General features: G+C 32.0%; 1 protein-coding gene across 1 annotated transcript; it reads left to right on the forward strand.

Moving 5' to 3' along the window:
* Nucleotides 1-524: 524 nt before the first annotated feature.
* Rap2l (Ras-associated protein 2-like) lies at nucleotides 525-15,641 on the forward strand. The gene is made up of 4 exons (XM_075313828.1): nucleotides 525-1,455; nucleotides 8,879-9,016; nucleotides 9,087-9,204; nucleotides 15,352-15,641. Exons 1-4 carry the CDS (start codon nucleotides 1,321-1,323, stop codon nucleotides 15,507-15,509), a joined length of 549 nt encoding a protein of 182 aa, XP_075169943.1. The 5' UTR covers nucleotides 525-1,320; the 3' UTR covers nucleotides 15,510-15,641.
* Nucleotides 15,642-16,462: the final 821 nt, after the last annotated feature.

Raw genomic sequence — 16,462 nt, forward strand, 5'->3', positions numbered from 1 at the left:
TTTCGATTCAAATATCACAGATGGTATCCCATTTCTTTTTCGAATCAGTGGCTTAATGAAATTTATTGGCATAAAAGGTTGTTTTATGCCTCACAATCACACAGTTGTTTTATGCCTCATCTCACACATTACTAACCGGTCATCCTGATGGATATCGCGAAGAATCAAATATTTTAAATAAAAATCTGTAGAAATGGTAAAAAAAAAACCGACGAAATGTCGAAAAAAATATACTTGTTTTATTTGTATTTATATACATAGACCCAAACAGCCCACTAAAATAAATAAACCCTTATAAAAATAAGTCGTCATAAAAAGAAAACAGATAATCAACGTTTTAATTTCGTAGCTTTGAACACAACTTCTCACCAATTCAGGGAAACAGACCTATTGTGTTGGCGTTATCTATACGATAGAGTAATTGACCATAGCTGATAATCTACCACGTTGAGATCTATTTACGTTTATTTACGAATGTATATTCAGGCTCTAACACGAAATTCAGTATCTGTAACCTTAAAGTAAAAGAAAACAAAAAAAAATAATTTTGGACAAAGAAAAGTGGAAATTTGCTGCAGCTTGTTTTAAAGACGATATTTCGCGATAAAAGTGAATAATTTATTGCTTTAAAAAAGACGCAACATTGCACGAAAATGTTTAAAGTGAAAATGTTGCAAGAAAGTGATTAGTTATAAATATTAAAAGGAAATACAGGTGTTTTTGTCGTCACTTCGTTGTCGGGAACGAAATTCATCCCACACCACTACTATTACAATTACAACGACGTCTTTTTTTACACACGGGGAAAAAGAACGAACGACTGAACAAACGAATTATCACGGCAAAAAGAATAAAGATAAAGAAAAGAATTGAAAATTCAATTGTAAATCTAACCATCAAGAACAACTAATTTTTAGTGCGTTAGTGTGCTCGAGTTTGTGGATTATTCATTTTATTTCTTTGCAATTAAAATATATAGTTTGTGTGAGAGTGTGTGTATGTCCAGTCATTCAAGTGTAAGGGGAGTTGTAATAATTGGCTAGAATTTGGCAAACATATTTTTGTCTAGTTGATGTACCCACCACTGGCGAAAAACGTCAACGACGACGACCTACAGATATCGCCACCACCAACTACCAAAAATAACAACTATTTCTACTACCACCACCACTAATAGCAAAGAACTGAGAACATCATCAGCATCATTCGTAATTATCATCATCATCATCATTGGCAGCCGCCTCAGCAGTGCAGCAGCGAAAATCAGCACCGCCACAGAAGCAAAAACAAAAGAAGTATTAAACAGCAGCAGCAGCAGATATGCGTGAATTTAAAGTTGTCGTTCTGGGGTCTGGAGGTGTTGGCAAATCAGCTTTAACAGTGCAGTTTGTTTCCGGTTGTTTTATAGAAAAATACGATCCTACAATAGAAGATTTCTATCGCAAAGAAATTGAGGTACGCTAATGGTTATATTTCATAAAATGTCAAAATTACTTCCGACATTTATTATTTTATCTTTTGTTCTTTAGTGTGTTTGATCGGTCTTTTGTTTGTCCTTCTAATCTAACGAACGAAGGCGGCAAAAACAACGTCAATGACTCGTCTATGAAAGTAAAAGTACCACCCCATTAAGTTGTTGTTGCAAATTCAAAAAATCTCTTTCTTCTGCAAAAAAAAAGAAGAACAACAAAAATATATACTGCCCACTGTCTGTCATCTATTCTTTGAAGAAAATTATCATGGTATTCTTGATAATCAGCCAAGATAATGAATATGCTGTATATATAAAAAAATTCAAAATAATACACACATGATGGACATCTACTATAATAGCATAGTTTATGTTCAATCTGAGAATATCAGGATTTACAAATTTTATGATTGATCTGGACACATGTTGGGCAAACCATGTTTCCATTGGTATTTTCGATTATGACAATATATAATATTTTCTCACTTCTTTGTGGCATTAAACTTGAAAATGTTTATATAATTCTGATTTATATTAACATACGAATTTACGTACATATGTCCTACGTGTAGAGTGACGTATGTACCTTCTACATACATAAGTAGAATTTATCACTAAACACATATTTAGTATAAATGTTTCCACAAACTATACACCAGAGACAGAGAGCTACACACTAGATAATAATTGTCGCTATTCAGTCACTCATGTTATGTTTGTGTGAAAATATTCCCACAATTTATTAATAACATTTGCTATATATGTATGTATGTAGATATTTCTTATTACTTTTCAATTACTTTTTTGCATTTTTGAGTAATAGAAGAAGATTGTAAATAGAGTATACAAAATATATAGGTTTTTTTTTGTTAAATCTTATGTCTGCTTTGAACCTCTTGGCAGCAAAAAGGACCTTCATGAAAATTATCTTTTTTTATATTGTCGTTGAAAATTCTTTAAAGAACAATTATGAGTCTTTTTCACTTCATTGAAAGTCTGATTCTATTTTCGTGTAATGTAGAGTCTATATTGCCTTCGAAAATTCCTTGAGGAAAAAGATGAAATCACTTTCAGTTCATTGAAAGTTTGATTTTATTTTCGGTTTAATCATTAGTAAATTCATTATAGCCAAATCAAAATGGAGTGCCACACAGTGTAATGTACCAATTAGAGGGCTAAAGTCGGGGCTGGGTTTTTAATGCTCTTAAATCCTAATGCACAAAGACGTTCAGTATTTTGCCAAAAATTATGAAGTTCATTATGGTGTTTGCCTAGGTAATGTTACTGTCTGTAGTTATGTACACACTTATTGCCAATTTCTCTGCTTACGATTAGCCCTTAAGCGGAGGATAGACCATCGGTCAATAAAATTTTAAAATGCCATGTGCTGTTTTATCGACGTGATAAAGACAATGATAAACCAGCTCTTGTGATTAGTTAGGGATGCAAAAGACTTAAACCGATTTTTCCTAAAAACAAAAGGTAAAAGTCGAATTTTGGTAATCAATTAAATTCGATTAGTCGGGTTTCGACGTTGCTCAAAATCGAGAAAGATCACACATTTTGATTGAAGTGGAAATGAAATGTAACCCTTCGTGATTATCTGTAATGGGCATTATTTATTGGACAAATTCTGTCGAACATAGGAATATTTTTTATTGATCATAAACGGTGTTCGACATATAATTACAAAATTTACTGTTTTTTACAATAATTACTCAAGGTTATTCGATCGAGATTCCCCATGATTCAATTCATTACTAACCTTGCTAAATTTCCTGGGTTTTTATCTTTTAAGTACATGTGAATTAGTTTCATTTGTTATAGATGAAAGGGAAATTCCAATCAAGACCAAAGGTTAGGTATAGTGTCAGCCCTATATTCCAATCTCACTTAGACTGTTTAGTCCATTGTGATACCAGATTGGCGAACTTCTCTCTTATCACTGAGTGCTGCCCTATTCTATGTTTAGATCAATGACAAGGGACCTCCTTTTGTATAGTCGAGTACGAACGGCGTTCCGCATAGTGGTGAATCCACTTAGCTTCTTTGAAACACTCCGAAATGTTACCAGCATTACTGAGAGGGGATAATCCATCACTGAAAATCTTTGGTTTGGTCGACACTGGGTTTGAGCACACGACTCTGTGTATGCAAGGCATGTTAACCATTGCAACACGGTGGCTCCCAGAAACGGTTGTCTACCAATTAATTTACCAAATATAAAAATTTAAAGTTTTGAGATTTTTGATAAAACCATGTGAAAAAATGCGCTGCTTCAAGAGAAATATGGTGTACATTTCCTATTCCAGGAAATCAAACGAAAGTCCATTTGAAAAAAAAAAACAGGTACCCGAATTCGAATGATTTTGGCCTGAAAATTCATTTAAATCTTACCAATATTGTATACGCTCATTTCCTCCTGGACAACAAAATATTAAGTGATTTGCCTTTCGAAATAGATGAATTAATATAAATTTTCTTTAGTTTGGAATACGAAAGAAATCTTTCGTATCATATAACGGAACATGATATATGACATTTCAACAATTTTAGAATTTTGTCTTATTAACTCAGAAATTAATATTATAACATGGGGGTAGTTCTGGCTTACGATTTCGCAAAATTCAACATTTTGCTTTACAAAAATTCGTTTTACTTAGGATGTTGTTTCTAATAAAATATTTGCTTTTGAGAAGTGTGCCTTAATGTTTAATAATCTCCGTTTAGTGTAAGTTTAATAATCTCCTTTTAGTGCAAATTCTACAAATCTACCATTTTTGGTAGAATTCTACCATCTTTGGCAATAGTGTTCATGGTACCTAACCAAAACATCATGTATGTGTAAAGTTAACGTTTGATTAATATTACAAAAAATTGATTTATTCACAATGGACAATTTTAGAACAGTTAAAAGGTTAAAAAGTCGACTACGACTGCGATGAATAAGATGACGATAGCAATTGAACTGTTAAAACAACAACAACAACGATAGCAATTGAAAAAGCCAACTTTTGCAAAAAGGGCGGGCATGGTATTCATTGCATCGCGGTGCATTCCATACAACCAGGGCTGTGGAGTCGAGTTATTTTTACTCGACTCCAGCTCCGGTTCCGACTTCAACAATTCCCGTTAGCCTCGAGTCCAAGTTCGGAGTCGACACCGGGCAATGTAACTAAATCTCAGCACTCCAATGGTAACTCTCTGGTGGAGGTTACCAAAAATGGACCAATCTAAATATTCTGCTTGCCATATCAGGTCAATAAATTAAAATAGAACACAAGTCTATATAGAGGCTCATCAAAATATGGACAGATACCAAAAATCTTCAGCATTACTATTTATAAAAATTTTTCAATAATTTAATAATAACAATTCCTTAACACTGGAAAGTCACACTAACGTCATCCTTCGTCATTTTGACTACGCCCCATTTCAAGGCGCTTTAAATGGCATCATGGCCAAAAATGAGAACCAAAATTTAGTTTAATATTTTATTCAGTTCCTTTTTAATTAGTATTAAACAAGATGCATGAAATCTTTGAATAAGAATAACTTAAATTTCTCATTTCTCAATCGATCAAAATAGAGTTTATATCGAAATTAAAATTAAGCGTCGTGTTTTTGACAAAGGATGAGGTCTAGGGTTAATCTTCATGTCCAATAAGTTGCAAAAATATGTAGAATAACTAATTTATATGCAAAACCAGTCTGCTTGATATCGGGTAACAGAAAAAGAAGTTCACAGAAAAAAATTTCACGAAAAATTTTCCAATTAAAATTCTAATTGAGTTTTAAAAAATATTCAATTAAAAATTTAATCGATTCAATAAATTTTTTAATTCAAACAAAAATCAATTACAAAAATTAATAGCATCAATTAATTTTTTTAATGGATCAATTAAAGTTTTAATTGACCTTCAATTAATTTTTTAATTGATACTATCATTTCTGTGATTGAAGACATTTCAATTAAAAAATCAATTGGATCAATTAATTTTGTGATTGAATCAGAAAAAAAAAAATTGTGTGTTTAAGAAATAAAATCCTAGTATAGGTCTATATGGGTGTTATACAAAAATAAGTCCTTGTCAACAAAAAATACGCTAGCCCTTTTTGGCAACACCAGGCATGAAATACTACAATATCACTAAACTGTCCGTTATTATGGACGAAAATCGATATTTTAATGGAATGTCAAAGTTATGATGTTGGACAATACCATGGATCAATTCAGTCCATATTCCAGTCTAACCTACTTGTAGATATAAAACAAATCTCCATTATTGGAATTTGCTGCGCGATTACAGTCAATCTACCATATTTATATCACCGCTGATTTTCACCCATATTAACTGAAACCTATTATCGATATAGGGAATAGCAAATAAATTTATTACACGACTTCGTTTTTGTTGTTCGATGAAGAACTTAATTCAATCTAAATACTTGTTTATTTGTAAAAATATTAAATTCACAATTTTCAAAATTTTGGTTTAGTCGGAATCGAGCAAAATTTCTACAACTCCGGCTCCGACACCAGCAAAATCTCAAACACCTAGACCCAGACTCCACAACCCTGATTACCATATGGACAAAATTAAAATTTTGGTTTTAAACTAGAATTATTTTTGTTTTGTTTGATTTTTATGAATCTACATAAGAAATGCATAAGTAGTACACAAAATTAATTTCTTTTGAATTGAAAAGTTGAATTACCATCGAAATCTAATCATAACCAGATGGAATAATAAGTGATGAAAAAACAATTTCAAATTATGATTTATGATAATTATGTATTTTTTTACAATTATTATTATTAAAACAATAAACCCATCCTGTAATGGCAAAAAAAGGCCGATGACCGGCCTTTAACAAGTGTAAGCTCATATATAACCTGATTTGCATATGTATCGCAGAGATTTTTTTTCATATACAACCTTACAAAAGGTTAGTGGTGAAAACACGCCTTCAACGTCATTGGGATATCCACTGGCTGGCTTACTACTAACCTGTAGAGCGATGTGTTATAAATATGCATACTATTGTATGGTTTGGGCATTTATTATAAATTAATGCGTATGAGCTGGATATGTAGTATGAGTCATCATAAGTAATGCTTCTATTTTTAGGCTCTCGCGGAGTAGTGCATATGTGAGCATAGGGATTTTAAAATAAAAGAGCATGACTTAGAGAGCTAGCATCACATTTACAATTTGTGAAATTAAATTTGTTATATATATATTTAAATTAAATATGAAAAAGAATAACATTTTTATGGATATCGGTGTGATGTTTTGAGACCAATAATTTAGGAGATATGAGTAAAAAATGTTGAGAAAATTGTTTTTAGAATATTTTCGTTTTTTAATTTTAATATTGTGATTTTTTTTCGGTGTGGTCACAACTTAAGCTCATTTGAAATAATTTTGCACACAATTCATGATTTTGCTTCCAATTCGTATATATTGATTAAAGTAAATACTTAATGTAAATAGTTGTTAACCATATTTACAGGTAATCGTTAGTAAAACAAAAGTGTATTTATACCCCCTGTTATTGTAGAATGCAAATACAAAATGTTCCAAGTAATAAGTAGATAATTTTTCTATCACGTGCCTTACGCCACTGTGTCGTTATCGCATGATGATAATATTACGAATGACATTAGTATTGTTTACAAATATATTTTTTTTCCATCAGACAAAACAGTTTTTCTTTAAATAGTCTAGTGAAGTGGGAACATCTTTGAACATTTCCCACGATGTCATGCAATTTCACCAATTAGAAATAGGTCAAAATCCAGCTTACTTTCGCTGCTACTTTTTTCGATCAGTTAGTTTCAAAAGACGTAATGTTACAAAATCAATGCCATGGAACATTTCCATCCATGATATGATAACAATATACAGGTCTATTGTGGCATATTCATTCGCAAAAAATTTTGCCAATTGGCTTGTTCTGGTAAACCGAATACGCAAAATTTTGCCGAATTAAAATTGCTTGTATTTTAGCTCGCGAATTAAATATTGCAAGCCTTATTTTGATGCCATTACGACAAAATAGGTCCAAACCAAATGTGATATAGTAGACAGTATGCTTAAGAGTTGATTTGTAGCAATTAATCCCACATCCGAAATATATGGTATTTTTGGTACAATATTCTGTATGTTAAGCTTTATTCTACTCACGAAAGTAATTAAGCATTTGGCTACTCCGAAAACTGCCCAGTGAGCAAAATAAACCCATCACATGGTTTGCGCCGCCATACTGTGAACATACGTTTCATTTTAAATTTTGTGAATTTGCAAATACACAAATCTATTGTTATGCACGATTTCAAAAATGTGAAAACCAAACGGGCCTTATAATCGCCTCAATTTGATTTACCTTTCTTGGTAACCACGTGAATTATGGGCCGGATTCAGATTCTTTTTGGTAAGAAACGTTTGCGTGCCTCCAACTCCAAAAAAGCTGTTAAATCATTTCCATACAATAATTAACATTTTCTTTGATGAAAATGCAACATTTGATATGGAAACAGATTGAAGCGTGGGTGAATGATCCTGAGACTTTTAGAACTTTGAAGGCTTTACATTGAGTTATTGTTTCAAATGTGAGGGAAAATAAATTCGTATATGAATATCCGCTTCAGCGTCACCTTATGTAAAAAAAAAATGAGTTATAAACGAATACAAAAAAATGTGATATAATTCTCCATAGAAATTGGCATAAAAAGAGGAGTAGCTGGACCTCAAACAATTTAAACAGATGGGAAACAAAAGGCTTTGAAACTTAGTTCTTGGACTTTCAAAAAGAAGAGTGACAAATAGTAAGAAAAATTATGATTTAAAAAAATATATTATTCGAGTTGTTAATCCAGTTATGTCCTCTTGCCAGAATTCATGTTCCACATGAAGAAGACGCGAACTGCATGGTGAGAGTGGAGGGACCGAATTCGAACTTTATGGTAAAATTTGAGCTATTTAATCTAAATTTGCAATGATTCGTATATAAACTTAAGAGTAAATTAAAAGTGTTAATTTTCAATTCCATTATTTTGTAATATAAGACCGTCAGTGCCAATATTTTATCTTATTTAGCATCAATCCCTTATTGTATGCGTACAATCCTAGGCTAAAATAGTTTCCTTTACAAACTTTAAATGGTCCTTGGGTCACGAATGTCGTTGTCATTGCCATTTTTTAGTATTGTGTGGGTGTCTACATTTGCTTTGCCGTAAACAATGTAATATTGTTTCTGGATTTTACAACTCAGAATTTCGTTAGAAATTAAATTTAAATTTCTAACGAAATAAATTTAATATAAAATTAAAATTATTATATTTTTTAATTATTTAATTAATGATCAATCTTATTAACTTCGTTTCTTTTTTTTCAATTATAGGTCGACAGTTCACCATGTGTTCTAGAAATCTTAGATACAGCGGGCACAGAGCAATTTGCCTCAATGAGAGATTTATATATAAAAAATGGTCACGGTTTTATTGTCATGTACTCACTTACAAATCATCAAACATTTCAGGTATGTAAAAAATTAATTATTTTAAATCAGTGCAGTATTAACATTTTTTCTCTCGAATCATTTTTTTCAGGATATTTCCAGCATGAAAAATGTTATAACACGAGTTAAGGGCAGCCAACCGGCACCGATATTACTAGTCGCCAATAAATTAGATTTAGATTGCCAAAGAGAAGTATCAACCGCCGAAGGTTTGTATTGAATGTCGATTTTTATTTATTTTTTAATATAGTTTTTTATATCTATGAGTCCATTAATAGTAATATTTATTTAGTTAAAAACCCATTGAATTTAAAACATAAAGGATTCTTTTGTTTTTATATTTCTGAAAAAGCTGCATTTCGACTTTTTACGTTCCGATGTGGGATACAAAAGCTGATAATCGACTAATAGATTTTTTTAAAAATATTCATTTTTCTAATCTACATTTGATTATTTCGAAAATCGCAAATCGCAAATCAACTAATCGAAATGTCGATATTGGGATTAAAGAGGAAAATAATTCAGCTTTTCTCTGACAACACTGACAGTTTATGTCGACAAAAAATTCAATTTTTCCAAATTTTAGTAAAAGACGAAAAATAGAAAAGGCGGCTATTTAAAAATTTGAAAAAGGCTAAAAATCGCATCAAATAGGCTAAAAAATTTGATTCCGATTGTAATCCCTAATTGCAAAGTTCGACTTATTTTCAGCATAAAAAGTCTTCAATACATTTGACTTTCTATTCAATTTCTTTGCATGTTTTTATAATCTCAGCAAAAAAAACAATTTTTTTCACTAATTGCACTTTTTATTTTTACCAATATGTTTTGTTATATGTACTTTTATTTTCTTATTATCTATATTTTACAATTTGAATTTTTTTTTTGCCTCCACCGTGGGTTGAACTTGGGTTTGTAGTGTGCTAAGGCGCACTCAGCCACGAACGCGATTAAACACTGAGCGTTTTATCAAATATTTTTCTAAAATATTATTTTTTTATTTTATAATTTTCGGCATATATTTTTTTCATTAAAAATCAACAAAGAATTAAAAATTATCGTAATTTGCAAAAACTTTCCAAAAGAACTTCTATGGAAGTGAAAAATTCAAACGGCACAGGTTTTAATCCTAGCGGGGATGAAATTTTTAATTTAATTTTTTATTGATTTTCGATCCTTTTTGCGAAATTTAATTGTCCAAAACTTAAATTTTTACTTAAAACGGCCTTATTCCGTACTTTCTAAGAATTGTCGATTTTTCGACTTTTAAACTGTTAAAAAGTCAATTTTTGCAAAGGGCATTTTCAAAATAGAAATTATAATTATATATTATCAAAATAAATTATTTATTCCAATTGTAAAGTATTATGACCTACTTCTATAAATCCAAGGCATATTAAGAAAGGTTCCACTATTACAAAAACAACAAGTATTACAGTAGTAAGTTCGGCCGGGCCGAATCTTAAATACCCAACACCATGAATCAAATATAATAGTTTGCTTTGAAAACTCTTCGTCGGTGCAAGTATCTTGATAATATATGTAGGATTTAAGGGGGTTTGATGACAGATATTCTCCTAAGCAGATCAATTCAACCAGTACACTTCCCGAAGATAATTTTGAAGATTCTACGCATGAAAACTAGATCAGATTTTGGATTTATAAAAACCAATTTTGTTTGAATTTTACAGAAATCATAAACATATCGTGTAAATGATGATAAAAGCCTTGATTTGAAATATTAAATCCGTAGATTTTTGCCGCCATTATTTAAATGATAACGAGGAGTAAAATCTGGAAATGTTTCTTTTAGTTTCAAGCAATTTTTATGATCAGTGTCAATGTCTTACATAATGGACCGATAGAAATAAATGCGACACAAATTTTTGAGGGTCTAAAATACCAGTATATTTACATTTTCAGGCAGAGTGGATAAAAACTACAGATTCTAGCAGCCTAAGAAATAAATCCGTGGACCAATACTCAAAATTTTCGACACACCTCTTAATGTTCCTCAAATACCTCTAGAATTCTAATTTCAGACAAATTGTGTAAAAACTACGAAATCTAAAATTGGGCGATCCGTCTATAAGGGGGCTATACCAAAACTTGGACCGGTACGGACATTTTAAGCACACTTCTTTATGGTCCTAAAATACCTCTAGATTTCTAATTTCTGGCAAATTGGATAAAAACTACGGATTCTATAAGTCCTGGAAGTAAATTTGGGAGATCGGTCTATATGGGGGCTACAACGAAACATGGACCGATAGACCCCATTTTCTGCGCACCTATTTGTGGTCCTAAAATACATCTCGATTTCCAATTTTAGACAAATCGAATAAAAACTACGGTTTCTAGAAGCTCAAGACCCCTAATCGGGGGATCGGTTTATATGGGAGATATATCAAAACCGATACTCCCCATTTTCGACACACCAAATTGTGGTCTTAAAATACCACTAGATTTTCAATTTCAAGCAAATCGGATAGAAAATACAGTATCTAGACGCCCAAGAAGTAAAATCGGGAGATCGGTCTATATGGGGGCTATTCCAAAACATAAACCGATACTCCCCATTTCCGACACACCTATTTGTGGACTTAAAATACCTCTAGATTTTCAATTTCAAGCAAATCGGATAGAAAATACAGTTTGTAGATGCCCAAGAAGTAATATCGGGAGATCGGTCTATGTGGGGGCTATACCAAAACATGGACCGATACATCCCATTTTCAGCACACTTATTTCTGGTCATACCTCTAGATTTCAAATTTCAGGCAATCGGATACAGTTTCTAGAAGCCCAAGAAATAAAATGTGGAGATCGGTCTACATGGGGGCTATACCAAAACTTCAACCGATAGGCACAATTTTCGGCACACCCTTGACGATTCTAAAACACTTCTAGTTTTCCAATTTCAGGCAAATTGGATAAAAACTACGGGTTTTAAAAGCCCAAGACCCCAAATCGGGAGGTCGGTTTATTTGGGGACTATATCAAAACTTGTACCGATATAGCCCATCTTTGAACTTCACCTGCCTGCAAACAAAACACGAATCTGTGTCAAATTTCATGACGATAGCGCCATTATTGAAGGCTGTAGCGTGATTACAACAGACAGACAGACGGACATGCTTATATCGTCTTAGAATTTCTCCCTGATCAAGAATATATATACATTATATAGTCGGAAATCGATATTTCGATGTGTTATAAACGGAATGACAAACTTATTATGCCCCCATCACCACTCTATAGTGTTGGATAGAGGACTAAACGATCTATCTTTCATATATCTACCCATACCCATCTTTTGCATTTGGTCACAGTGGTCACATTTATCTCAAGAAGCCGTGCGTCCACTTTTTCCATATATTGAGACTCCCAAACACTAAAAGATATATTTTTCACATATAAATTTGGAGCCCATCTTTTTCCATTTAGCCACGTCGAGCAGTGCGTCCACTCCGCGATAGAATTGTTTCAGTTTATCTTTGGCTAAAATGTGGATTTTCTGTATCTTCCCGTTTGGCCAATTTCTATGGATGATTATATAACAAAAAAATTGTATTCGTATATAACTAATTTTTCACATATAGATGGCGCTGAAATGATTATTCCTATACGGATTTATTTTCCCTTAAGATGCGTACCAGCTTACGAAATTGAACGCTACCGAAAATTTCGTTAGCATAAATGGCAATGCATTTCTTCTGGGAAGGAAATTTTTCGCAAAGGATATCACAGATCAAGGAATTCTGCGACTAAGGTGGGTTGTGTCAAGAGTGATCCGGTGATGTGTTGGGTAGTGGTAATAAATCGATTCCTTGAAAATACATTTTTATACCCTTCACCACTACTGTGGTACGGGGTATAATAAGTTGTGTGCATTTGTATGTAACGCCAAGAAGGAAAAGTCTGAGACCCATCGTTTAGTATACCGATCGCCTTAGAATTAAATTCTGAGTCGATTTAGCGATGTCCGTATGTCGTCCGTCTGTCTGTATATGTAATTTTGTGTGCAAAGTACAGCTCGCAGTTTAAGTCCGATCGTCCTCAAATTTGGCACAGAGTTTTACTTTGGCTCAAAGACAATCGCTATTGATTTTGAAAAAAAAATCGGTTCAGATTTAGATATAGCTGCCATATATATTTATCACCGATTTGGTCATAATTGACGTATTTATCGACGTATTTTCTCAACATTTCGGTCAGCCAAATATTTTGGGGCTTTCGAAAGATATGCGAAATATCAGCCAAATCTGTTCAGATTTAGATATAGCTCCCATATATATCTTTCGTCCGATTTGAACTTATATGGCCTCAAAAGCCAGAGTTTTGCCCTGATTTGCTTCAAAGTTTGCATAAGGAATACATTTAATAGTATCATTAAGTGTACCAAATTTCGTTGAAATCGGTTCAGATTTTGATATAGCTCCCATATATATTTTTTGTCTGATTTTCACTTATATGGCCAAAAAAGCCAGAGTTTTGTCCTGATTTGTTTCAAATTTTGCACCAGGAGTACGTTTAATAGTATTGTTCGGTGTGCTAAATTTGGTTAAAATCAGTTCAGATTAAGGTATATCTCCCATATATATCTTTCGCCCGATTTAGACTCATATGGCCTCAAAAGCAATAGGTTTGCACTGATTTGCTTAAAATTTTGCACAAAGAGTACGTTTAATAGTATCGTTAAGCGTGCCAAATTTGGTTCAAATAGGTTAAGATTTTGATATAGCTCCCATATATATCTTTCGTCCGATTTGCACTTATATGGCTTCAAAAGCCAAAGTTTTGCCCTGGGTTGCTTCAAATTTGGCATAAGGAGTACGTTTAATAGTATCGTTAAGTGTGCCAAATTTGGTTGAAATCCGTTCAGATTTAGATATTGCTCCCATATATATCTTTCGCCACGGAGGCCAAAATTATTCTCCCATTTACGTTTTTTGCTGAGATAGTAGGATTATTATTCTAACTGCATGTCAAATTTGGTCAAACTCGGTTCATATTTACATATAACTCCCATATATATGTACGCCAGAGTAGGGGAAATATGGTAGAATGTTTCATATTTTAGACCCATTTCCAATGGGAGTTTCCTCCAATTGACTGAGAGTTTTATTGACAGTTTCCACAGAGAATACATTTAATATGCTATTTAAGTGTGTCATCTTGATCTAATATGGCCAAAATACCCACATTTTACACACATTCTGTGATGATTTCCCCATAGTGTAGTCATAACCTACATACTGTAATGTCAAACTTTCCACAGAATGATCGAATTTTAAATAAAGCTCCGACTTGTGGAAATATCACCCGAATTGGCCAAATAATATATCACAGCCCATAATTGACCACATATCTTGGTGAGATTTAACCAATATCCTTCTAAAATCGCCACTGCTGAGTAGAAAAAATTGTAAATATTACTCAAATTGTTCTATATCTCGAATACGTATGTATCGCCCGATAAATCATAAATGCTCTTTTGTACAATTGCATCAAAATTAATCTAGCTTTATATTTCCCATATTTTTTAACTAACTGTGTTGCATCCCAGGGTGTTAGCCGATTTAATTTTTAATTCTAGCGGTTTTGTAGAAGTACAAAAATTGTCTCTAAATCGTTTCAGATATAAATATTTATATATGGGAATATAAACCTTGATAATAACTCCAAACAAATTTGAAGGAGTTTAGATGGTAACACAAATTTTGGTCTACATAATGGTGAAGGGTGTAATATAGTCGGCCACGCCCGACTTTAGACTTTACTTACTTGTTTAAACATGTCTTGTGTAAAGAAAACCTATTCGAAAGAGGAGCAGGCAATCGAATTCGAAACGATTAAGTGTTCTGTTCTATTTTGAATAATTCGTTTCATTTGTATGAGAATACATTAAGAATACATACATAATTTTAAAATTTGCCTGAGTAATTATTAAAATTGTGAAAATGTTATTATGTTTTTATCTAGATATATTTTTTATACATTCGACTCCTACTCCAGAGCAAAATATAAAGTGATTTGTCTTTCGAAATAGAAAAACCAAAATCAACTTTCTGTCGTATGAGATAGGGGAACAGGGCATAATACCCTTTCTTTTGTGTTTCCAGCGAAAGAAAATTGATTTTGTTTTTTATTCTATTTTGAAATGCATGTCACTTCATATTTTGTTGTCAGTAAGAGTCGAACGTATGCAATACAGGGGAACAGGGCGACTTACAATCGCTAATTGTTTAATTTGTTTTGCGATTCAATTGATATCTATAGGACTTTTAATTGACTTTATATTATTGTTTATGTTTATATTATTCTTAAATAATATGTATTTTTCTCTATTACAGGTAATGCGCTTGCACAACTCTGGGAATGTCCTTTTATTGAAGCATCTGCTAAAGATCGTATTAATGTTAATGAAGTATTTGCAACAATAGTGCGTGAAATGAATATGACCCAGGATAAAAGACAGAAAAAAAGTTATTGTTGTTGTGCTCTTTTATAGAAGGATTTTGCTAATTATAAATATTATTTTAACTATTACTATAGCAATTATGCACACACGTACATATTATAATATAATATAAAATAACAAAATATACACACACACAACATGAAGTGAAGTGAACAAAGTAAATTACCATATAATAATAATAATTGAAAATTAATGAAAGGTGAAATCTAAACAAACAAACCAACCCCCCAATTATGTTAATTACATCTATATATTAATATTGATCTTTAAAGGATCAATAATAAATAATGAAACAAAAAGGAAGACAACAAAATATAATGATTTCAATTATGTAATAAAATAAAATGCCTATACTAGTAAAGGTATGAAATGGCAAAAGACGATAATGTGCTTTTTCATCACTACTACTGGTTAGCAAATGATAAGAGAAACAAAAGAAAAGAGAAAAAATTAAAAAAAAAAAAAAAAAACAGAAAAGCAAGAAAACTCCCCTATTTTGTGTATGCCAATTTTTTATAGAGTATTAAGAGATCAAAGAAAACAAAAAGCTTCGTATGTATCACAAATTCGCTAAAATAAAACATAGATCCCCATAAAAAAAACAAAAACATTAATATACATAGTAGTCGTCGAAAGCAAGCAATAACTGGAGCTCTCGGTGTTTTTGAGAGAGACAGGTTATTGCAAAATTTGTTTAAGTTGCAAATTTTTTTTACACTTCTATCACAAGTGAGAACATAGATCATAGCATAGCTCTTTTTGAGAGAGAGAGAGAGGTTATTGCAATTTTTTTAAGTTTCTTACAACACTTTAAAACTGTATTACAAGTGCTGGAATTTCAATAACTTGTTTTTCATTCTGCATTAAAAATATATCACCACCAATATAGAAAAATGTGTCATTCAATCACGAAATCAATTGATACTTTAATTACGAAAATAGTATTATCAATCACAGTTTTAATAAATAATAAAAAATGCCCA

The sequence above is a fragment of the Haematobia irritans genome, chromosome 5, assembly GCF_050003625.1.
Source record: "Haematobia irritans isolate KBUSLIRL chromosome 5, ASM5000362v1, whole genome shotgun sequence".
Lineage (NCBI taxonomy): Eukaryota > Metazoa > Arthropoda > Insecta > Diptera > Muscidae > Haematobia > Haematobia irritans.

Coding starts and splice junctions, on each gene's coding strand:
- Rap2l (XM_075313828.1), top strand. CDS start 1,321: ATGCGTGAATTTAAAGTTGTCGTTCTGGGGTCTGGAGGTGTTGGCAAA. Junction 1,456..8,878: donor TCTATCGCAAAGAAATTGAG/GTACGCTAATGG, acceptor TTTCAATTATAG/GTCGACAGTTCACCATGTGT. Junction 9,017..9,086: donor CAAATCATCAAACATTTCAG/GTATGTAAAAAA, acceptor CATTTTTTTCAG/GATATTTCCAGCATGAAAAA.